This window comes from Denticeps clupeoides, chromosome 17 (assembly GCF_900700375.1).
Source record: "Denticeps clupeoides chromosome 17, fDenClu1.1, whole genome shotgun sequence".
Taxonomy (NCBI): domain Eukaryota; kingdom Metazoa; phylum Chordata; class Actinopteri; order Clupeiformes; family Denticipitidae; genus Denticeps; species Denticeps clupeoides.
Window position 1 is genome coordinate 16,968,088 of NC_041723.1, and position 25,379 is coordinate 16,993,466.

The following is a 25,379-nucleotide window of genomic DNA, read 5'->3' on the forward strand; positions in this document are numbered from 1 at the left end:
ATGAAAAAAACGCCCTTATCCAGAGCGACTGACAATCAGTAGTTACAGGGACAGTCCCCCACTGGAGACACTCAGGGTTAAGTGTCTTGCTCAGGGACACAATGGTAGTAAGCGGGGTTTGAGCCTGGGTTTTCTGGTTCATAGGAGAGTGTGGTACCCACTAGGCTACAACCACCATAATTACTGAACAATTACTCCTAATGCTAATAAATGATATTGCGGTGTAAGGAATGAACATGGTTTGTGGAGGAGCGTCTACTCGTGTTAATGAATGATATGTGGAGTGGGCGAGATCGCCTTGTTGTGGGTGAGTGGCCCTCTGATAGGCGGGGGGTCGCCGCTCAGTCCCCGCCTGACCAATCCCCTTCACCCAAACTCGCCAAACTAGTTTTTGTTTTGTTTTTTTCCCCTCCACTCGCCGGCCGGTCCCGCCCGTGGACGGCCACCATCAAGCTCCGCGGTCCCCTCTCGTCGCATCCCCGGACGGCGGGACGCTTGTTAGAGATGCTTCTCCGCCTCGCCGGGCTGCTGCTCCCGCTGCTGCTGCTGCTGCTGCTGCCCCGCGGCGCCCGGAGCGCGTCCCCGGTCTCCTGTCCCGGCGGCCAGTTCGCGCTGAAGAGCCGCTGCGTCCCCTGCCACCCCACCTGCGCGGAGTGCTCCGGACACGAGCTGTTCGACTGCGCGGCGTGCGGCGTGGGTAAGGACGCGGCTCGTCTGCGGTTCGTCCCGGGGTGGAACGCACGTTCGTGCGGGTTCGTAGCACGTTTGATGGACGTTTTTATCTCCGCGCACGACAAAGGCAGCGGCTTCGGCAGTGGGGGAGCTTGTTTAAAGTCGAAGTTCCGGACTGAATATTAATCGTAAGCCAGATCACGTCCTGCCACCGCATTCTGAAATCTGATCATATCCACACACACACACAAAAAGAGAGAGAGAGAGAGGGGACAATGTCCCTCTCCGCAGCGTCCCTCCCCTGGTTCCTCTCGTGTTCCACCTGTGAAACCTGCAGGGTTTGCGTGGGGATCGGTGCCAGGACATTGTTGTGCTCGGCTGCTCTTTATCAGAGAAGGCGAACGGATACGCTTTCTGCTTCCAAAAGCACAAAGTAACCAGAGGTTCCGAGAGCCAATAAATACATAATACACATTGTTTATTATCTACGCTGCGCTTTCAAAGTTTAGTCGTTTAGAAATGTCATTTTCTGGATGAAAAACTTTGTCCGTTTTAAACACATCAAATGGGTCAAATCTCCGGTCTTCTACTTTATCAGTATCTAGTGCATCACCAGACATGGGCTCAACTACATTGTTATTGGGCGATTTTGTGGAAAATGAAACCTAAATGATGAAATTGCTCAACCTAATATTTAAGATGGGTTCTCAGATAATGTGGAACATCATTTCATTTCAATGTATTTAAAAAAATGAAGGTTTTGCAGACATTTGAAACATGGTTACCTCTCGCAATGTAAAATCTTTACTAATTTCAATGGAATTCAAAGCAATTCCATTTGGTTATCATTAACCAAACATTCAAAGTTCAGTTTGTGTAAATTGCTAAACAAAAAAAGGAAGGAACATTTAAACGCCACAATGTAACTCCACATCAAGTGGGTCAGTAATGGTGTGGGGTGGCATTTCTTTGGGGGGCCTCACAACCCTCCATGTGCTCAGCAGTGGTAACCTGACTGCCATTAGGTTCCAAGATGAGATCCTCAGACCCCTTGTGAGACCATATGCTGGTGTGGTTGGCCCTGGGTTCCTCCTAATGCTAGACCTCATGTGGCTGGAGTGTGTCAGCAGTTCCAGCAAGATGAAGGCATTGATGCTATGGACTGACCCACCCGTTCCCCAGACCTGAATCCAACTGAGCACATCTGGGACTTAATGTCTCGCTCATCCACCAACAACCCGTTGCACCACAGACTGTCCAGGAGTTGGCAGGATACTTTAGTCCAAGTCTAAGAGGAGATCCCTCCCATCAGGAACATGCCCAGGCGTTGTAGGGAGATCATACAGGCACATCGAGGCCACACACACTGCTAAGCCTCATTTTAACTTGTTTTAAGGACATTACATCAAATTTGGATAAGCCTGTAGTGTATTTTTTCCACTTCTAGTGTGACTCCAGTCCTCCATGGGTTGATAAATTTGTGCTGACAACAAAATCACACCTTCAATTATTTCATTCATTCAGATCTAGGATATCTTATTTTTGTGTTCCCTTAATTTATTTGAGCAGTGTATGATATATTGAATAGTGCATCATCCATATGTTGGACCACATTTAAACTCTTAGTACTGGCTATCATATATTAAACTTAACAGCACTCATGTAGTTTTTAGACCAATGACATTATCCCGTCCATCACACCATCTTAGTCATTTTAGTTGCGTATATTAATACTGCATGAACATTATTTTATTGAAGTGTTGCACAGTTTTGACACCCATTATACACTGAAATATTTGGTGAAATAGTTTTATCTGAATGCTTGGAAAGTTTACAGAATTTTATTGTGGAAGTTCGTTTTAACAAGTGAGACTAGCTTTCTGTGTCTTGTACATCACATGGTATGTTTTTGAACTGCTTGTATGGCTTTTGTCATATCTTTGTATTGAACATCCCAGTAGTAAGGCACGACAGTTCTGACCATTTACATTTTTACATTTACAGCATTTATCAGACGCCCTTATCCAGAGCGACTAACAATCAGTAGTTACAGGGACAGTCCCCCTGGAGCCACTTAGGGTTAAGTGTCTTGCTCAGGAACACAATGGTAGTAAGCGGGACTTGAACCCGGGCCTTCTGGCTCATAGGCAAGTGTGTTACCCCTAGGCTACTACCACAGCTACTACTGACCACTAGCTATGGGGATAAAGTGACTTGTGTTATCAAAATGTCCCTTGCATCATGCAGAGAATCTTCATATTTCAAACCTTCTCAATGATTGTTTATTATTAATATTTTTGTATTTTTTTTCTATTCTTTTCTATCTGTGTGTGTGTGTGTGTGTGTGTGTGTGTGTGTGTGTGTATATATATATATATATATATATGTATGTATGTTGCACTGATTAATGACATATTTTGAAGAAACTACAATATAAAGAAACTAGAATATAAAACAGTTATTTCACTTAAGTACATAACTCCACATGTGTTCGTTAATAATTTTGATGCCTTCAGTGAGAATCTACCAATGTAAATGGTCATGAAAATAAATAAATTCACACATTGAATGAGAAGGTGTGTCCAAACTTTTGGCCTTTACTGTATACACACGTGTGTGTGTGTGCCATGAAACGGTGCAGAGTATGAAAAGAAGGACGCAACTAATAAAACAAGGGATTTAATAAACTCAGGAGTCCAATGCATAGAATCGGAGGAACAGGGCAGTGATAAAACATTAATGACAAGACATGGACGTGACAAATCAGGGTACATTTATACACATAAACGCAGATGACAACCATCAGGTAATCAGCGAGACGCTGGATAAACACAAAACTCCGGACATCCGCACCCCACATTAGGGTGGAACCACCACACATCATATATAACAGTTTAAGCATCATAATCACAACTACTCCATCATCACCAATAGCAATAAACACCCACGTTTCCCTGTTTTCCTCTGTCAGTGATGTACATCTGCCGTCCTCACCTCAGCGCTAACACTGTGTGACGGTGCCAAAAGCCTCATGGAGATTCTCACGATAGCCTCAGGTGCTGCGAGGCGATGTGCGCTGTAAGTGGCCCCGCCTTCATCAGCGGGCCAAACTGCAGCTCCCCCAGAGCTCTTGGTTGCCCTTGTGTGTTGTCAGTGGGGCCAGACAGCGTCCTCACACTGTCAGATATGACAGATGTGAACAAATCAACAATGTGCTGTTAATCCGAATTCCTGATCTTATTACTGTCCGTATTAGCTGTGTTTTTTTAAAGCGATGTAATGTAGTTTACAATTATTGAAAAATGCATCTGTAACATATTTCTAATTGAACATAATTGCACATTTGGAAATGTAATGTGTTGGGCACCAGCTGTGAACTTTCTCACACTTGGCACCTACTTTCCTTTTGCTCACGTGACATTGTGACAGGCCTTCTTGGCAGTAGCAGCTAATTTATTTGAAGGGAGTCATTGATCCAGTATCCCAGCAGGGCACCCATTGGTAATGTAGGGGGGGGTTCCCATCCCGTGTCAGCACAGACAGTCCTTTGGAAGCGGCCGTGATGTTGACGGCACAGGATTTTTGGGTGTCCGCAGATGAGGAGGGCCGCGAGCGCTTCCTGCATCAGGGCCGCTGCCGCCCCCACTGCCCACGCGGCACCTACCCAGAGAGGGGACACTACGTCTGCCTGGCCTGCATGTCCGACTGCGAGCTGTGTGTCGACGCCCACATGTGCGCCAAATGTAAGGAGGGCTACAGGCTGCAGAGTGGGCTGTGCCAGGCTGCCTCTTGCGGAGTGGGTGAGTTCCTTTCCAGATTCTGTGGTGGTGCCCAGACGTTCTTAACATGGTGGCCAGCGATGCTTGGTGGAAAATGTCATAATTGTGTGTGACTGCCCACTTTTTGCAGGGCAGATGCAAGTCCCGGAGACGGGGGAGTGCGTCGACTGCGAGATGGGCTGTAAAACGTGTTCCACAGGTGAAGCTCTGTTTCTGTTACGGGGTTGGATTGAGCTGTCAGGAGCTCCCTCAATGCTGGCTGTGACTGAAGAGGGCGCACTGGGGTAATTTCCCCCAGTGCGCTCACTTTCACATTCATTTTATAACTGGTTTAAATGATAATCACATTTGCCAAGAACATTTTATAATTTAATGGAATTTAATAATAAACATATGCAGCATAGGAGTTTTAAGGACTACATTTTTTACATTTTCAGCATTGTAAGTCGCTCTGGATAAGGGCGTCTGATAAATCAGTAGTTACAGGGACAGTCCCCCCTGGAGACACTTAGGGTTAAGAGTCTTGCTCAGGGACACAATGGTAGTAAGTGGGATTTGAACCTGGGTCTCCTGGTTCATAGGCGAGTGTGTTACCCACTAGGCTACTACCACCCTTATCAAGGTTTTTTTTTTGCCAATCTATGATAAAATAGATGAAAAATTGGCTTGTTTTTTTTCACTCAACTTGATATGTTGAGTTTGGTCAATAGTGGCAATCTGCAATCTACCCACAGGGTTTCTGTTAAGCAGCTACCTAGTTCCTTTGTTCCCTGAGTTAAATTGGTGTGTCACACATACCGGCCTCATGTTGACCCTTCCTGTTGTTTTCTGCACACAGACGACCCCGAGCTCTGCAGCAGCTGCCTGGAGGGCTACTTTCTGTGAGTAGCCTCTGTCTCTAGCCGCCCTTGTCTTAGTCCTCCCCCTTCTCCCCTCTTTCGCAATGGGCACCTGCTGCTGGCACTTACAAACGTGCATATTTACTTATTTCATCATGTTCGTGTGTCATTGTTCAGGCCGCAGCACGATATAACGTGCAGAAAACAATGCAGTTTACAAGCAGGTAGATTTTCCCCCGAATGGCTCCTCTATGGGCAGTATAGCGTAATCCGAGGGCCGTTCTGTTGGCCGCATCACACGCCGAGTGTTGGAGGAACAGAGCAGCGATTGTGCGCCTCTCCCCCGCGTTCTGGCCTTCTGGCGTGGTGTGCATCAGGTTTCTCCCGGCTCAGTGTCCAGCTCCGATACCGGAGCCGCTGCCCTCCAGCCCAGCATTAACCTGCTTCGTACAGAGCCCTCTCTCGCGCTCCCTCAAATCTTCCTTCTTTTTTTGCTCGCCGCTCATCCCTCTTCAGATTGAGGGAAATGGCTCTTAACATTATGTTTGGCCTTCACTCGATAATCCATTTGTACCGAACATTCGCTGCACTGTGCTCACAGCTGTTTGGAAAGTTTTTCATCTGGCGCTGTGAAAGTGAGGCGTCCCGCGCCTGCGTGAGCGATGGGAGTTTTGGCGTTCCCTGGGAGAAGGGGGAGAGGGGAAGAGTGCCGGGCACCCGACGCAGGCCGCATGCTTTCGTTCTGCTTGCACTGTTGCCATGGGACCTGGCGGACCCTTTAGCCTGGCGATGGCCTTTGTAGAGCCGACGGTGGAATGTCTGTGGGTTTCTTGTTTTTCAGTGTGTGGCCACTGCATGTTTAATACAGAAAAGATGAGGATCTTTCCAAATCTGTACACACACACACACATACATAATATAAATAATATGCAATAATATCAATGCAATAATATGCAATTAATTTGTTTCCACATGTTTTTATATATACATTTAAAAACATCTCCTTTTAGCAATTAACTAAAAAAAAAAAGTGAAGTGACTGTCACAGCACACGGTGCACACAGTGAAATTAGTCCTCTGCATTTGAGTGAGCAGTGGGCGGCCATGACAGGTGCCCCGGGAGCAGTGTGTGGGGACGGTGCTTTGCTCAGTAGCACCTCGGTGGCACCTTGGCAGACCGGGATTCGAACCGGCAATCTTCTGATTACGGGGCCGCTTCCTTAACCGCTAGGCCACCATTGGGTGCCGGGAGTCTATTTGGGAAAAATTGGGCACAGGGTGGGCACTCACTCAGGGCAGGGTGCCAGACTGCCGCAGAATGGGTCTTTGTGTATTACATATTTATATAACTACAGTTGTAAAATGTTTGTGCACTATAATTTGAGTCCAGGTCCTGATGAAATGCTGATGAACCTCTCTTCCTCTGACTAGTTCTTGTGCTGAGGAATTTCCCACAGTCTGTAGGATTTGCTGAAACTGGGGCAGGTTTTTGTCGGTTTTTGGGTGTTGTGTGGGTTGAAGGCCCAGACCATGTCAGCTATTTTATTTCTGTAGGACAGTGATGGATGGATTGTGGCTCACACAGCTGTTGTTCCTCAAACACGCAAACTGGCTTCTACTAAAGTGCCCCAGCGACTCGGCTGAGATGAGGGCAGCGTGACACACACACATTATGCTAATTAATCCAAATGTATGCATATATTATATCTGTTTTTTCTGCAGTGGTTACCTAGCGGTTAATGAAACAGACTCGTAATAAGAACGTTGCGGATTCGAATACCAAACGGCCAAGGTGCCACTGAGCAAAGCACCGTCCCCACACGGTGCTCCCCGGGCGCCTGTCATGGCTGCCCGCCGCTCACCGAGGGTGATGGTTAAAAGCAGGGGACACATTTCTTTTTGTCAACGTGTCCTGTGCTGCAGTGTTTCGCAGTGACAATCACTTCACTTTTACTTGTATCTGTGGAGCTTGCATAGTAAATATGGAAATGTACAGTTTCTAATCATATTATGTTTAGGTATGTTATTTTCTTGCTCTTGCACTTTTTGGCTCACCATGTAACAGGTGCTGTCAGAGGTAACCTTATGTTAAATCTGTAGATTTAACTCCCAGACTCACACACATACACGCATGTATGTCCAGTAATGATATCACTGTGTAGCGTAGGCCGGACCAGATCTTTTTTGACACGTTACCCTGACCCACTTTGGGCCATTTAATGAAGGGGAGACCCAAAAGCTGGCTGCGGGCCACATGCTCAAAAGCAGCGAAGCCCCACCTTCTGTAGTGTGATCGGCTGGAATTATGCGAAACATGAATCAAGCTGTCCCAGATGATGTTTCAGATCCAGAGGGCTCCATATGGGTCGGTGCCTGTTCAGCTGCGCCCCACCTGCCAAGTGAATCAGATTCTGGAATGCTGGTAACAAAATAGCAGCCGGCGTGACCCCGGGCATCTTGTGAATTATGGCACAGCGCTGTATGTTCTGGGGTGCGTTATGAAGTGTCTGGTTTCTTCACAGTGGCAGGTATCGGTGGATGATGGCCCAAAGTGCTGGTGAGGTCAGGTCCTGTCACTCAGACTGGTCATTTATGGATTGCATTAAGGCTTTGATCTGAGACCTGTTGATAATAGAGATGTCAGATGAAACAGGGTTCAGCCTGCCATTTAACAGTAAAATGACAAAATGATAATGCAGGCTTTTTCATTGTATAGCCCTGGCAGCAAAGTGCAGATAAAACTGAAAATGACATGAAATGTCTAATTATGAACTTGTTTGTTGTGTGTGTGTGTGTGTATATATTACTACACATCAATGCTATTGTAGATTTTTATATATTATTAGTTATTATTAATATATAAATACAATTAAATATGAAAACTATTTTTTTGGTATGGATAATGTTGTATGTTTATATAACTTGTATTGTACTGATTGTAAGCGCACAATAGTGACATGGACAGTTCCCCTGGAGACACAGTCTTGCTCAGGGACATAATGATAGTAAATGGGGTTTGGACTTTGTGCTTTTCTGGTTCATAGGGGAGTGTCTTACCCACTAGGCTACTACCACCTTTAACACATAAAGGCTCCATGAACTACTGATCATATTTGATCATATAACATCTGTTTTTCTCAATTACGAGCTAAATTTCCAAAACCATTACACACCTTTCCCCCAAACTATACACACCATTCCCCTGTTTTGGGCTGGCAGTAGCCTGGCGGGTAACACACCCACAAGACCACAAAGTCACAGGTTCAGGTCCCCTCTTACAACCATAGTGTCCCTGAGCAAGACACCAGAGGTAAATTTGGTTGATTTGATCACTTAATCAGCAGCTCATCATTGTGGCAAAAGTGTGTTGGTGTTGAAATCCAGCAAATGGTGGGTAGGTGGGAGGCACGGTGCACCTCACCTAACCGTCTATGGGTCTCTGTCCCTGCAGTTTCCGGCAGCAGTGTCGGCGGCACTGTCCTCAGAGGAGCTATGAAGACCGGGCCAGGGGGTTATGCATGAGCTGCCCGGCGCCGTGCTCCGACTGCAGGAGCGACACACTCTGCCTGGCCTGCCAGCCGGGGCACTTTCTCAGCGGTACGGCACTGCGCTACTGCTGTTCTGATGGGTGCCAGGCTGTTGGGGCTCTTTTGTCTTGTAAATCACATGCAGGTTGGCTAATGCTCACCAAATGGAAAATATGGAAATACTACAGGTTGGTCAGAGTGTAGACACAAGGTAGGAGCATAAGAGCGTACACGACCTGTTTATTATTATAATAAGGACCTAATTTAGAGACAATAGTGGACCATACACATGTCTTCTTTCCTCTAATCGTGTGATTAAATTGTGTGGATATTATAAAACCTTGTCTTTATTAAACGCCCTCTACCTTTTCCTCTATCAGACGGTGTCTGTGTTAAGCAGTGTCCCCAAGGCAGCTTCGGCGAAGTCAGCGGATGGGGTTGCCAGTTGTGCCACAGCTCCTGCCAGACATGCCATGGCCCACACGTGCGAGACTGTGATCTGTGTCCCAACGGAAATCTCCCCGTCTACGGCCAGTGCCCTGCGGTCATTTGTAAACAGGGCCAGTACTATGACGGTGAGTTTTATAAGCGCCAGCATTCCAACGAGGCTTTCTTTAAGCTGAGGAACAGGCTATTCTTACATTGATCCTCTGCTGTTGTTGCGTTTCTCTCGTCGAGCCATTATAAAGCTACAAAGCTTGTTGAGTTATTGCAAAATCAACAACAACAAAAAAAAATCTGTTTTAATCTGATAGTTTGAGTGTGTGTTGCGTTTTTTTTAAATACAGTTCTGCCCTCTGCTGGAATAAAACTGCCATTGCTTTGAGATGAAGTGTTATCTAAATTTATTAACCTGGCAGTGCTACTAACTGTTTCAGCATTGCGGTGAGGTTACTATTGGGTTGAATTATTTTTTCAAATTGTTTCTTTTCTTTTTATTCCTAATTAAGTCAAAAGCTTTCTCGTTATCGGTCTTAATTTTCCTTATTTTCTAATACTGATGAACTGAAAATTATGAAGGAACATTTCTGATGTCCAGTTTTGCACACTCTCTCATTCAACCTCATGAGTTCGTCACCTGGAATTAACAGGCGTGTCTTGTCAAGAGTTAATTCCTCACTTTCTTAATGTGTTTGAGACCATCAGTTGTGTTGTGCAGAGTTAGGGTTGCTCCAAAGGTATATACAGTGAATAGACCTGTTAGACTAGTGTTCTGATCTATATTAAGACAAGAACTACGCAGCTAAGTAGTCCAACTTTAACTGAAACGACAGTCCAACATTAATTGAAGACATGAAGCTCATTAAATCTGTAAAATTTCAAGGATACTGAATGTATCCTCTAGTGCAGTTGCAAAGACCAGCGAACGCTATGATGAAACAGGCTCTGATGATAGGAAGACAAAGAGTTACGTCTGCTGCAGATGATTTGTTCATCAGAGTCTCAGTATTTTTTTACAGCACCTCAGATAAGAGGTTCAAGTAGCAGAAACATCTCAACATTAACTGTTGAAAGTCAAGTGATTGTCATTGTGATACACTGTAGCACAGCACATGCTGCACACAACAAAATGTGTCCTATGCTTTTAACCATCACCCTGAGTGATCAGGCATGAGTGATCAGGCGCCCAGGGAACAGTGTGCGGGGACAGTGCTTTGCTCAGCAGAACCTCAGTGGCACCTTGGTGGACTGGGATTCAAACCGGTAACCTTCTGATTATGGGGCTGCTTCCTTTACCACTTGGCCACCACTTGATTGTGTTCAAAGGAGATTGTGTGAATCAGGTCTTCATGGACAAATATCTGCAAAAAAGCCACTTCTAGAGAAGAACAAGAAGAAACACAAGGTTTTGGCTCCACCCGTTGTGTCTTTGTGAGAAGTAGAAGAGGTGAGCGGAGAGTTTCCACATGTTAGGTTGTCACCATGAAGCATGGAGGTGGAAGTGTGATGGTATGGGTGTGAACATGCACACTCAAAACAAGGAAAAAATGACAAATGACAGAATCAGAAAAGCACACAACAAAGATATATTCATACAGAAACCACAGATGAAAACTATCAAGAGCAAAGTCACAGTCAGACTAATGTATTATAAGGGCGGACAAGGAACAGGTCAGTCAAGGTCAAACATTTATGCCAACTCAACATGGCATGGCCGGGCTCCCCATGCATTAGGCTACACAAGTTTCATTTTAGAATCTTACACAGCAAGCTTTTAATTCATATGTCAAATTCTTTATACATTTCAGTACAGTAAATATGTCAACATGTTCTTTAAGGGCTGGATGGTGAATGTCACTACTGTCATCTGACCTGCAAGACTTGCATTGGTCCAAAGGCACAAGACTGCTCCTCTTGTTTTGATGGTACATTTTTTTTTGTTTTGATGGTACATGTGTATTTTTATCATTTGTTTCAGGTATTATATGATATTTTTTAATTAGCCTGTAGATTTAAAAATCAATAACTCATAATTCTTCCGATGAGCACAGACTATGTTCTGGACCAGGACGGTGCCTGTGTGGAGCACTGCCTCCCAGGCTCTTTTGCCAACCCTGCCAGCCAGATGTGTGAGGAGTGCTCCCCCAACTGTGAGACCTGCGGTGACGCCAGTGACAACTGCATCAGCTGTAAGAGTGGCAGCTACCAGCTGTTCCTGCATCAGGGCAGGTGCTGGTCCAACTGTCCAGAGTAAGCAGCTCCGCTTCCTCCTCTGTGATAGCAAACTGTCAAATAGGTTTTTTTGTTAAAAACAATGCCGCAGCATAGGCAATATGGAATATGCATGGTGGTAGTAGCGTAGTGGGTAACACACTTGTCTATGAATCAGAAGACCCAGGTTCAAATCCCACTGACCACCATTGTGGTCCTGAGCAAGACTGTCCATTTAACTACTGATTGTAAGTCGCTCTGGATATGGGTGCCTGATAAATGTTGAAAATGTACATTTCTGTCGGGCCATTTTTCACAACAGCCACTAGAGGGCCGCCCGAATAGTTCAGAGTGATGTAGGAGGGAAGAAAATAATCTTGTAAGAAAAGCTCAAGTTCTGATATTAGAACCACATATCTGTGTTTAAATACCTGATATTATTATTGTTATATTTGATTAATAGTGAAATTGACTCCCATCCCAATGTAATGGACTTTGCTTCACAAAACAATTTGCAATTTAGTCACTGAAGTTAGCTGAAGGATACCATCACCTTAAGACATCTTGATAATATTAAGTACTGAGTAAATGGAGAGCAGGGCTTGTTGTGCTTTTTATTTCTAGTGGTTTCTTTGAGACTGCGGAGGGAATGTGCGAGGCCTGCGACAGCGAATGTTTGACCTGTGAGGAGAAGTCGTCACAGTGCCTGTCGTGTGTGGAGGGGCGCTTTTTTGAAATTGGCCAATGCAAACCCAACTGCTCACAGAGGAGCTACCCGGCAGAAGACGGCACCTGCAGGCGCTGCCCTCCTCACTGCGATGTCTGTGCAGATGACAAGGCCTGCTCCAGTGAGTGTCTCTGTCTGCTGTAATAACCTAATAACCAGTTCAAAGGACTGTCCCACTGGCACGTACTATGAAACCAGCGTCCAGGAATGTCAGGGTGAGGTTCTGTTCTTTTCTGTTAGTAACAATGTGAGCATTGTATACAATAATAGTATAGCCTTATGTTTACATATGTATTAACATCTAACAGCATGAAGACAAAAAGCAAATCACAGTAGTCCTTAGGTCAGTCCATTTACTTCATGTTTATTCTTTGGCGGGGCCATTTTAAGCAAATACTGATTTGACACCATCATTTACACGCCTGCATGTACATAGAGGACAGTGAGTGTCTCTGTCTGCTGCTGCAGTGACATTTTGACCTTTCAAGCATTACTTATGCTTACTAACCTAATAAATACTTATTAGGTTCAAGTTGTAGAGCAGGGGTGCTCAAACTTTTTGAAAAAAATGTATCTGTGGTTCTAAACAAGACAAGCCACTTCTTTGCGCCTTGAAAAACGCCATTAAAACAATAAAGTGATTAATTTTCAAACTTTTATTCGCAAAAAAATTAACAGCAGTGCTAGGTTTTTGTTCTTATTCTCCTTGTTTTACACTGCAGGCTATGTAGAGTCTGTATAGATTTCTGAATATCATGTTGGGTGTGTTGGGATTGTCTAAGTTTGAAGTGTAAAAAAAAAGAAAAGAAAATTGGGCAGACTCCCTGCGATGTCTAGCACCCCCCAGAGAGCAGTCTCGGACCCGAAGTCAGGAACCACTGCACTGGAGGGGATGAATATTGGCTCACGTGCCTGGTTTCGCAGTGTCATCCAAAGGTTTAATTTTCTGCACTCGTTTACTATTTTGAATTCCTTTGGTTCTCCCATTTTTGCTAATTCTTAGCAAAATCTTTCTCTGGTTACACTTGTTTTGTGCATTGTATTGTATTGCCTTTGGTCAGGCCAATAGCTCTGCCTTGTATTAAAACTATTTAGTTCAATATAGTTGAAAACAAATTTTAAGTTTGAGTCATATTTAATTACATTTTTAGAATTATCTGCAGGCTTATTTAAAAATTGATTATGGGTCATAGTTTGGACACCCCTGTTGTAGAAAAGATTCAGTGGTTGATCGCTCACTGACTGCTGGAGGGGTGGTCACATCTATGAGCGTCTACTTTATAATATTCCTATTTACATATTTTTATCCAAATGAGAAAAGGGAAATCAGCCTCTTTGCGAGAACAGAAGTCAATGAAAATGTCACACACAACCTAGCCAGTGTCTGATTCTTTGGAAGGTTTGGAAACTGTGTACCATTTTTTTTCCTGCGTTGAACCAAGTCAGCAAACATCCTTTTCCAAGTTTAATAGGTAACTTTCTGAAACATTCCTTGCCGAAAGTTCATTGACCCTGATTTGCAACAACCTCTATGTACTTGGCGTGTGTAATTACTGTAATTTATGTTGTTTGCAGATCATTATGTCAGAAAGTTATTGTCACGTCTGCGAGCTGACGGGGGAAGGAAGCGCAGAGGCGGGACATAATGAAAACAACGATTTATCAAACAGAAACAAAACCAGGCTCGATGGCCAAAAACAGGTGGTGCTGAAGTAAATTTGCTTCAGGACGATATATCTTCTATAATTTTCTTTTAGACACATTATGCACTCAGGGTTGGAGGGTGCATGAGCAGACATGAGCAGGAGCCAGGCAGGCAGGCGGTGGAAGAACACAGTGAGGTCAAGAGTTCAGACTTCACCGTAACTTGAGGGACGGGCGGTAGAAGGATCACCAAGCGAGGTCCGGAAAACAAAGGACAATCTCCACACGTCCTACGCCTTCATAGAGATGATGTGAACGTCCCAGCTGACGTCCTTCCCAGGGAGCCCTGGCACACCCTCTTACTCCTATATGGCACAACACAAGGAAAACACACGCTCATGCACAGGTCAGGTCAGGTCAGGTCAGGACTTCAGGGGAACACATGGGGAACACCTCGGGCTGCAAGTTGGAGATCCGCTCTGCCCAGCCACGTTGCTGCCTGGTTACACTGAAATGTATGAATATGTATATCCACATGTAGCAACCAGCAAAAAATTATCAGTACAGAGAAAATTCAATGAATAATTCTTTATTCACCTATGCACCCTTCTTTGCAGGACAGAGTAAAATAGATTAATTTTTCACATCATTTGATCATTTTTTACATTTGCACTAGTTCGTTTTCTAGGTACCACACTGCTGTGTATTGTGAACATGTCTAGCTGTACTGTGTACACAGTATTTTTTTTCTGTATGAGCTTCTAGATACCTACGTCCTGTGTGAGATTGGTGCAGGGCAGAAAGGGACGCAAATGAACGACTAATAAACAAGGGATTTACTTACATTTCAATGTCTAAGACTCTGGAACTGCATAGTGATAAGATATTAATGACCGACACAGACATTACAGAACAGGAGGAATTTATATAGACGCAAACAGGTAAACAGGTAATCAAAGTAGCTCAGGTCCATACCTTCAAACTGAATACCTGAATCCAATTAGCTTTATTTAGGGTTCACAAAATTTTTCCACTAGCAATATGAGTTGTCCACTAGACATGAAGTATCATAATTTTATTTTTATTATTTTAGACACACTATATTTGTCAATACCCTTGACTTAAATGAAGATCTAATCACATTCTATGACAAATGAATGCAGAAAATCATGAAATGCATCATGGGTGCATCATGAAATGAAATCATGGGTTTACGTACTTTCTCATGCTAGCTCCCCTGGCCTGTTGCACCATACATTACCTCAGGGTTTTGGCCTGCCTCTTCCATTCCTTATATTTCCTCATATATTTCATATATTGCAGGATGCAGTTTCCTGTACCTGCTCTTGAATGGCGTGTGCAAAGCCAACTGTCCAGAGGGATATTTTGAGGACCTGGATGAGGGGCGGTGCGTACCCTGCCACAGGACTTGTGCCACCTGCTCAGGGCCTTTGTTTGATGACTGCGAGTCATGCTCAGACGCTGCACCGAAGCTGTATGAGGGAACTTGTTCAAAGGACTGTCCCACTGGCACGTACTATGAAACCAGCGTCCAGGAATGTCAGGGTGAGGTTCTGTTCTTTTCTGTTAGTAACAATGTGAGCATTGTATACAATAATAGTATAGCCTTATGTTTACATATGTATTAACATCTAACAGCATGAAGACAAAAAGCAAATCACAGTAGTCCTTAGGTCAGTCCATTTACTGCATGTTTATTCTTTGGCGGGGCCATTTTAAGCAAATACTGATTTGACACCATCATTTACACGCCTGCATGTACATATGATGAGCAATATTGTTTGGGAACTTTTGCCAGAGTGTCACCAGACCTGCGCAAGATGCACGGGCCCTGAGCCCACCCACTGCACCCAGTGTGGCAAGGGCCTGGCACTGGACCCCAACACCATGATGTGTGGAGTGACAGGAGACTCCGACTGCCCTCCCAAAACCTTCCTGCATGGCAACAGATTCACATGCCAGGCCTGCCATCGCCAGTGCCAGTCGTGCGAAGGTCCAGGACCCAACGACTGCCAGACCTGTGCCGTGCCAGGATACCTCCACAGTAAGGCCTTCTGTGAATGTTTGTATAGTGTAAATATACATAACGCACAATCTGAAATTTCCTTAGATATTATATGTACACATGAATAAATTAGAATGTTGACTTTAAGATACGCAGAGTTTCATAGAAATATGTAAAGTGGCTAGATCCGTTTTTTGTTTAACATGTGCATGTTTGTGTGTGTGAGACGGCTCATGTGAGAGTGAGTGTCCAGCTGGTACCTATAAGGCCAGTGAGGAGGCGGATGGGGTGGAGCTGGGATTCTGCTCTCTGTGTGACCATGTCTGTGGGACCTGTACTGGAGCCTCACCAAAAGACTGCCTGAGCTGCTCCCGGGGATACTTCCGCCTGCTTCATCTGTGTGTGTCCCACTGTCCTACTGGGTAAGCAGGGACTTTTCACAACTGAGGTGTAATGTAAAGTAAATGGTCTAAGCTCCAGTAGTCCTCAACTGGAAAGACTGGAAAAATTTCTCATTTCTTGGTTACACATTAATATTCCAAGCAACTTTGACACACCTTGTGTAGAGCCCACTAAGCAAACAACCTTGTATGGGTGTGTGTCGTTTATGGTCTCCACTAACCCAATGTGTACTGGTGTGTATCTTTCAGGTATTACACTGAGGGCCAACACTGTGAGAAATGCGACCGCTCCTGTGAACTGTGCTCTGGGCCGGGGCCGGAGAAATGCCAGGTCTGTCCTCCATCCCTGCTGGAGCTGCAGGGCACCATGCAGTGTGTAGAGCGTTGCCCAGACCGTTTCTTTCAGGAGGGGCAACGTTGCACGCAGTGCCACACCAGCTGCCTCACCTGCACCGGTACGGCACTTCATTCAACCACCGTCCTCAGGCCCCATATTAAAATAAAAAATGGATGGGAAAAGTACTGAAATTACAAAGTACTTCTTACTTATTAGCAAATTAAATGCATTGAATTATGTGTAACCATTGAATCAGTAGGTGCATGTAGCAAGACAAAACCACACTTCTACCTTAGATATAAAGTGCACAAAACTCTAGGTATTTAAGTTAAATATTTACTGTAAGATACGTGGATTGCAAGACTCATTCTCAACTGACTTTTTCATTCATTTAATTAAAAACTGCCCAATCTGGCAACACTGTCAGTTCCCCACCAATGCAGGCAAATGTTTAGCACATAAGGTGTTCTTTTTTTTACGGATGTCAAAGAGAAGGGAAGTACTAGAAGAATTGTATTTTTTATTGAGAATAAAAATGTAATTAATATTGCAAACCTTTACACAGATCAGGTTTTGCATAGACAATCATTAATCTTACACAAATTGACTTATGAAATGTTGTCACGACCGGGAGCTGACGGGGGAGGGAAGCGCAGAGGTGGGACATTCAATAATCAAGGATTTATTAATAATAATAAATAAACACAAATAAACGATGTCGCCCCTGTAGAAGGGGCGGAGTTACCCACTTTTATTGGCTGTCAGAATTGACTCCAGTTGGCAACCTCACCTGGACCCAATCCTGACAAAAGTAGTTGAATGGTTTAAGCTTGATTTTTGGAAAATAATGTAGCAACTTTTATCATTTACAAATGCCCTTATCCAGAGTGACTTACAGTTAATAGACTCAACAGGACAGTTCCCCTGGAGACACTTAAGACAGGTTTAAGTGCCTTGGCTCAATGGTAGTAAGTGGGGTTTGAACCTGATTAAACCTCATAAACCCTGAGCCCCAATGCAATAAACAAAAGGACAGAAAATACCAGAAAGTAGAGTATTATGTATAGCTGTGTAGTATGTAAAGTATAGATAGTTCAGGAAAGTTGAACTTATTACATAGCTTGTGTGCTCCAGAGAAGAGAGTAGCCAACTGGAAATTAAGTCTGTATAAGACCATATATTGTCACATTCCTTCAGACATTTTCTCCTGACTGGAATTTCATGTTTGCCTTGTCTTTTGTGTCCTAATTACCTTGTTTTTAATGTTTGTTTAATGTGTTATTATTTGTTATTATTTGTCTTTTTTTGTGTCCCGTCCTTATTCTGTCATTTGTCATTTTACCTTGTTTTGTGTGTGGTTATTTTATGTGTCTGTTTGAGGGTGTCCCTGAAAAATGCCTACACAATCCTAGATTCTCAATGTAGTGATAAGGCTTAATTATGATTGTTTTGGTTTAACATCATGATTAATATTTCTGGTTTTGAGCAGAAAGGGATCTTTTCATCTTATAGGCTGAAATGTGTACCCATAATCACATAGAATACATTATCTTTGGAAAACACAGATATAAATTGAATTACGAATGCACATTTGACATTATATATTTATATGTATTCATTAAAGCCCAGACTTATTGACTGAAATTCATAACGAACTACTGTCTTAGCAGTAGCCATGATAGCTAAATCTCTTTTTCTCTCACTCGTGTACTTACTGAAATCAGAGATAAGTTCAGGTTTGAATCACTTCAGCAAAGGTATGTGATACCCTTATATTTTAATTCAAATGCAGTTATTTATTATGCCGAGCACATACTGCACATAGCATGAAGCCATTTTACTATATTACAGCTGAACCACTACCAGTTTAAATGACAAGGTGCATCATGTGATGACCTTCTTCATCAGCCGACCACCCAATGGCTGTGCAATTAAGAGCTTTTATATGGGACAGCCCCTTAAAATGACACAAACTTAATAATTAATGTACGTTGTCAGATATAGTCTATATAGACTATGTGGTATGAGTATGAGTGTGTGCTTTTTTGCATGTTTACAGATAACACACCCCAGGGCTGTTTGACGTGTGACTGGGGAAGTATTCTGCAAGATGGTGTTTGCTATCCTCGCTGTGAAGAAAGACGCTATTTTACACAGAACGTGAGTCTTGAGCAGTCCAGAGGTGAAGAGTAAATAAAAGTACACATTTTAAAAACTTACTATTAATACTACTATTACTATCGTTAATACAAACCACTTCCTTGGTTTTTAAGTTTGTGCGCTTTATACTTCATTTCATCGAACAAGTTCCTGAAATTCTAATATATATCTGTAAATCATTTACAATCAGTTCAGCTTTACTGAACTCAAGCCTGCAAGTGACATTAATCTTTATTGTACTTATGTTTATGGAGATCATAGGTCATGTGGACGGTTCCTTATTGTACATTTGTTGATTTTGTCTTCAGGGAATTATCTTCAGGGAGGATCAATCATAATCTACTGGTTAAGAAAGTTTTTTTATTCTCAGTTTTGGCCGGTTTTCCCTTCTTCACAGGAGGCCTGTGAGTTGTGTGACAACTCGTGCAGGCACTGCTCTGGGCCCGGACCGGAGCACTGTTTGACCTGTGACCCCGGCTTTGCCCTCCATGCTGTGGACAGCCGCTGTGTACGCTGCTGTGAGTCGGCAGAAGCGACTGGTGACTGCTGTGTATGTGACCCTAGCACTGGTAAGGTTCTTTGTAGAGGGGACCGTTGTCCCCGCAGATGTTTTATAACAATTTCATACTCTGATAAGAACACAGAACCATGACATGGCAGTGAAGTCATGACGTCTAACTGGATCCCTCCGTAATCTCACTCTCTGCAGCTCTTTGTGTGGAAGCACCTAAAGCTGGACATTTAGACCTGAGTGCTGGTGCTTTCCATCACTCCACGGTCGCCGTCCCAATCGCACTGCTGGTGGTTCTGCTGGTGATGTTGGCCGTGTTCGGACTGGTTAAAGCCCGTACCAGGAGGAGGCTGTGCTGGGCCCAGAGCTACGAGAGGCTGAGTGGAACGGCAGGAGGTGGGCTGGATACTCAAAGCATGCCCCATGGTGTCCCAGATCCGGAGGATAGTGGGGACGAAGTGGACGTGGTCTACACCAGCAGGGGCGGTTCTGTGTACAGACGCTACGGCTTCATCCACGACCAAGACACTGAGGAGGAGGAGGACCTGGATGCAAGCATGGGGCTCAGTAGAACCTAGAAAGACCCGAAATGGTTGCAGAGACATTTTTTAATAGCCTAAAAGCACCCTAAAATTAATTATAAATTGTAAGTCCCAGACTTGTTTTATTACTGCCTTTCTAGTTTTTATGATTTTTAGCCATGCATATGGCATATGAATAGTATAAATTAGTTCCTGATTCTTATCTGATTCTTCCTGAACTGTGTCATGAAGTATTTGTCTTTCTGTGAAAGGTGTGGATAAGACAGAAGCACGTGTTTCATGTCTTGACGGTCAGACTCAGTGCGTCACAGCAGTTGCTCAACTGTCAGCTTTAACCTCTAACGCCCATGGTGTACAACGCCACACATCCGAAATCATTTATTTATTGCAAATCGATGACATCATCACTAATCTTTTGTGGCAAACTGCTGTGCCTTGATTTGCAGATGTCTGCTGATTATTTTGATGTATGAATATGAGAATGAGTATACCGCATACTAGCCACCAACCAGACTAATTTAGATTAATGGATTTCAAGTTTTCAAAGCCATTTTATACCATGTTCCACAGCTGTGCTCTAATGCCCAAGATTTTTAAATGCAAATACCAGAGTGAGAATGAGAATACCAGAGTACAGTGTAAATGCTATAAAGTTGGAATATAAAATAGATGATAGACACTTTTTAAATGTTTTTTTTTATTTCCCATTGATTAAACATTTATAACATGAACATAGGTGTTATTGGTTTTATTTCTTTTTACCGGAACATTCTTTATTTGAACAGTTTTATTCCAGAAGGTTCATAACAAGAGAAGTGTTAAAATTACTGGTAGGTTAATCTAGAGTATACCTTCATTATAATATAATAATAATAGTTACACTTTATTGAGATCTGGAGAATTCAGAGGCTAAGCAAACAGCTTGAGCTCAAACCATCCCTGACCAATTTCGCAGTATGGCAGGGCATCACTATATTTCTGTTGCCTTCAGGGACTACAGATTCCATGCTGGGTAACTGTGCTGGGCTGGCTCCTTTGCCTCGGTGCTGGAGGAATGACATATTTTAAAAGAGTACTGGGATGCCCATCCAGATAATTGAATTCCAATGGGGTTTAAAACCAAGCTTCTAGAAACATAGACTGATTCTACAAACATTTAAAAAAGTACTGGTTTCAAAGTACTGGTTTCAGGAGTGACAAGGTGACCATCTGTCAATCTGATGGCACTCCCCTTTCAGGTGCTGGTCTGATTGCTTCAGTGTAATTAGAAATACTGGACAATATGGATAATTTTGGACAGTTTGTGGTTGGTGCACAAAGCAAGGACCATGATCTTGACTGCTAATCTTGATGTAACATCTTTGGGAGTGAGAACTACAAGCCAGGCTTTCTCGTCCAGCTTCAGTACCAGACACAAATAGTGGGCCAAGTCCATATCTGTCACGGGTGGGCTGGACATGGCGGTGAAGGAGGACGCATTCGCATGATCACAGGACAGGGGTTTAATACGAACTTCACAAGACAGGGGAACATGAACACGCACAATGACCTGACGGTGAACAGACACGAACAGGATAGTTTTATACAATTATATAAATAGACAGCAGGTGAACACGATCAGGGAACATTACACAGGACAAACATGAAACTCCGGTCCGGATCCCGGATCCGGAGTCAACCCCTGCCGGTCCGGATCATGACAATATCAAATCAGTGGGTTCAAAATAGAAAGTCATTAGAGTTCAGGTATGTGTAATGGCAGCCATCCCCAATATTTTTGGAGAAGTAGAGAAGTACTGATCACAGGGAGCTCTACATGGGGAGGAGTTGGTTTTAGCTCCGTTTATTATCATCACTTTTAGCATTTTTATTATTATTACGTACATAATCTGTTGCTTGTTTGATATGGTGAATACATCAAGACAGTGATCTGATGTGATGAAATAATTTCAGAGGTTCTGTTTACATGTATATACATGAAAATATCTTACATGCCCAAGGTGATTGTGTTAATTATTAAGTGCAGAATTATCTAATTACAATGACAAACCTCTCTGTCTTTTTCTGGCCTTCGTCAGTCTTCGTGTTTTTGTTATTAGAATATACATTTCATGTAATCTTCATTAATGTAGGAAAGTTTTTCGTTTCCATAATAAAAAAAGCTAGAAAAAGTCCACTGGGTTCACATGGGTGTATATTATGAACATCGCGGTCCATTACAGCTGATGTGGGCTTACGTACTTCTTGTGTGTACTTAAGTAAGATTTGTAGATATATGTAGAGGGGACATAATGTTGGAAATCACTGTGATGGAGTGTGTTGTTGATGTGAGAAACAAATTCATTCAAATGGACAAGGCAGGAAATGGCTAAAAAAAAGTAATTTTAAAATGTGATTCGTGATCTTTACTAGAACATGCTTTTCTTCAAATCTAGGACAGAAAAGTACGATCACAATGCATAACAAAAATGTATGTAAGCTTAACTCTACATAATGTACATAATGCTGTATTGAATAATACTTCCATGAGGAACTGTCAAAAAAAGAACTGGTAAAAGGAAGGAACTGTTAAAAAAAAAAGAAAAACTCACCACAACTGTAAGTAGTGAGTAAGGATGTAATGATGCACTCAGCTTGCAATTCGGTGTGATTCACAATGTTAATTTGACAGTACAGTTTTAGAAGTACTTTTACAATAAGTAATGCATGGGATGGGTTGAAGTGAGCAGTGAGTTTCTACCTCTTCTTCAAATAAATGCAATGAAGTGTGATCTGTTTCACATTGGACTGAATGATCTGTTGATTGTAATGCACCGCATTCACACTCCCACTCACAATAAAACCATGCCATCAAAAAATAGGTATAATTGACATGGTATTATTTTTGTGGACTATTCTCATTCAGCTTTTACATCATTATTCCCATCACATCAGTGTCTTTATTCATTCATATATAATTTTTTTTTGGTTTACAGTTTATTTACTTCTGCTCTATAGTTTAGACAGATCACGCTCTGTTTATAGTACTCACCATCCCACAAATGTATATAAAGTTTGTGGCGGGCAGATGATGGGTCAACACCAGCTGGGATATAGGGCTTATTTTATGGCATTTTCCTAACAGCCCTTATTGAGCTCAGATTAGTCTGTTTCAGTTTGTGTGTGTGTGTGTGTGTGTGTGTGCGTGTGTGGCCCACAAGTTTGCATCATAGAGAGAGAGATGATGCAGCTTACTGGGGTTGAACAGGCTCTCGTCCATTGAGAGCCCACTGAAGTACAGTGTGGTATGGCAGCTGCACCAGGGCTGACAGGGAGAGACTTCAGAGAGTCGTAAAGGAAGTCCAGAAGATCATTGGCTGCTCTCTCCCATCCCTGATGGACATTTACATCTCACGATGCCTCAGCAGAGCTTAAAATATCATCAAGGACTTGCTCCCACTCGGGCTGTGATTTGTTTGACCTGTTGCCCTCAGGAAGGCGCTACAGGCCCATCACAACAAAGACAAATAGACTCAAGAATATTTCTTCCCTAAAGCCATAACCATGCTGAACTCTCAAATGCACTGACTTAATAGACTAAACCCCCAACACCCAGAATACCTTCTATCCATCAATTGTGCCATATTTAATATTGATGGTACTGAAAGCACTGCACAATATCTGTATACTGTACATAAGAAAGTATGTAAAGTATGTCTTCCACATATAAATAGTGCTGTAGAATTTCTTCCACTATTCACTTGCGTGATATCTTACATGTCTGCACTAGACAAATCACTTTTATTCTGATTGAAGATGTTTAGTGACTATAGGTGACAGGTTACAGGTGACAGGTGAATAGGTTAATTAATCCAATAATTTAAAAATGTGGCTTCATATATTTCTGTTTACCTCATGCTGAAATGACGTCCAGCAGCTTCCTCTGTACCCGTGCTGCCATCAAATCCAGTATTACGCCCTCTGTACACACCCTCTGAGTCCAGCCCACTTTGTACCCAAACGTATAAATACAGCAGCTCCCATTCAAGTGCAAAGGTTGATGACTTTACAAAACCTTCAGTGTAGCGTGAATCCAGATTTTCTTCTCCATTCCTGGCCGTTACTACGAAAGAGAAGAGGAGATGTTTCTAAAAAAGCGATTGGGGAGACAGCACATCCTAACAAAGATTTATGTCATTCTCGCAAGCATGATACTTCCTTTTCTTTTGTGGAACTATTCAAGCAACAGCTGCTACAACAGGATGGTGATGCCAGGAGACGTGGACTTACTGACAGACCATCCTGGGGATTTACTGGCCTGCTCAGCAATCATCAGAGGAGATTCTGATGGGCTCGAACACAAACACCTCAGCAGGCTCCTGCAGAAACGGATAAAACAAAATGTCCTATCTGAGTCCTTTTATCTCAACAAGACCCGGGACTGTGACACCTACATCAGAGACAGAGGGTTTCTCACTGCGGCAATGAGCAAAGAGGAAAAGGACTTTCCCATCGCATTTTCCATGGTGGTCCACGAGAACATAGAGATGTTCGAGCGACTCCTGCGAGCCATTTACATGCCTCAGAATGTGTACTGTGTGCATGTGGACCAGAAGTCTCCAGAGGGCTTCACGAAAGCTGTGAGAGCCATCGTGTCCTGTCTTCCCAACGTGTTTGTTGCCAGAAAGTTGGAGAGAGTGGTGTATGCCTCATGGTCTCGGGTTCAGGCCGACATCAACTGCATGGAAGATCTGCTGAAGTCACGTGTCCAGTGGCGCTACCTTCTCAACACATGTGGGACAGACTTCCCCATCAAAAGCAATGCAGAGATGGTGAGGACTCTGAAAGTGCTGAACGGGAAGAACAGCATGGAGTCTGAGAAGACACCAGATGGCAAGAAGGGCCGCTGGCAGTACCACCACAACGTCACCAACTCGGTCACACGGACTGATGTCAAAAAGAGCCCGCCGCCCATAAGCAGCCCCATGTTCTCTGGCAATGCTTACTTCGTGGTCACCAGGGAGTTTGTAGAGAATCTGTTCCAGAGTCAGGAGGTCCAGGGTCTGATGGAGTGGGAAAAAGACACGTACAGCCCAGATGAACACCTGTGGGCCACCCTCCAGCGGATGCCCGGGGTGCCAGGATCCAACCCACCTAACGGCAAATATGAAGCCTCTGACATGAATGCTGTAGCTCGGTTGGTGAAATGGGCCTATTTGGAAGGGGACGTAAATAACGGAGCCACATACCCACCATGCACCGGGACACACAGGAGAGCTGTTTGTGTATATGGTGCCGGGGACCTCAGCTGGATTCTGAAACACCACCACCTCTTTGCTAATAAGTTTGACCCAAAAGTTGATGATGTTGCCATCAAATGCTTGGAAACGTATTTGCGATACAAAACAGCCACAGGTAAATCTTTAGAGACTCTTGAACATGTCAAAATTATGAAAAGGTGACCTTTATTTTGTGTATTTTTGTAAAGTTACATTTTACACCATTTTAAACTCACCATTGCTCTTAAAACCATTGGCCTCCTGCCAGATGTTTTTTTATAACAATTATTCAAGCTGAATAATT

At 43.4% G+C, this 25,379-nt stretch overlaps 2 protein-coding genes across 2 annotated transcripts; both read left to right on the forward strand.

Annotated features, from left to right (window-relative positions):
- The first annotated feature begins 422 nt into the window (after positions 1-422).
- Positions 423-20,548, forward strand: LOC114766501 (proprotein convertase subtilisin/kexin type 5). The gene is made up of 16 exons (XM_028957260.1): positions 423-697; positions 4,269-4,472; positions 4,582-4,650; positions 5,290-5,332; positions 8,742-8,887; positions 9,198-9,392; positions 11,097-11,183; positions 11,310-11,508; positions 12,094-12,317; positions 15,164-15,406; positions 15,660-15,905; positions 16,093-16,288; positions 16,517-16,722; positions 18,664-18,764; positions 19,162-19,333; positions 19,474-20,548. Exons 1-16 carry the CDS (start codon positions 505-507, stop codon positions 19,851-19,853), a joined length of 2,904 nt encoding a protein of 967 aa, XP_028813093.1. The 5' UTR covers positions 423-504; the 3' UTR covers positions 19,854-20,548.
- A 3,276-nt stretch (positions 20,549-23,824) lies between these two features.
- Positions 23,825-25,326, forward strand: gcnt3 (glucosaminyl (N-acetyl) transferase 3, mucin type). Its single transcript, XM_028957982.1, has one exon. The coding sequence runs from the start codon at positions 23,939-23,941 to the stop codon at positions 25,256-25,258; it is 1,320 nt and encodes a 439-aa protein (XP_028813815.1). The 5' UTR covers positions 23,825-23,938; the 3' UTR covers positions 25,259-25,326.
- The last annotated feature ends 53 nt before the right edge of the window (positions 25,327-25,379 follow it).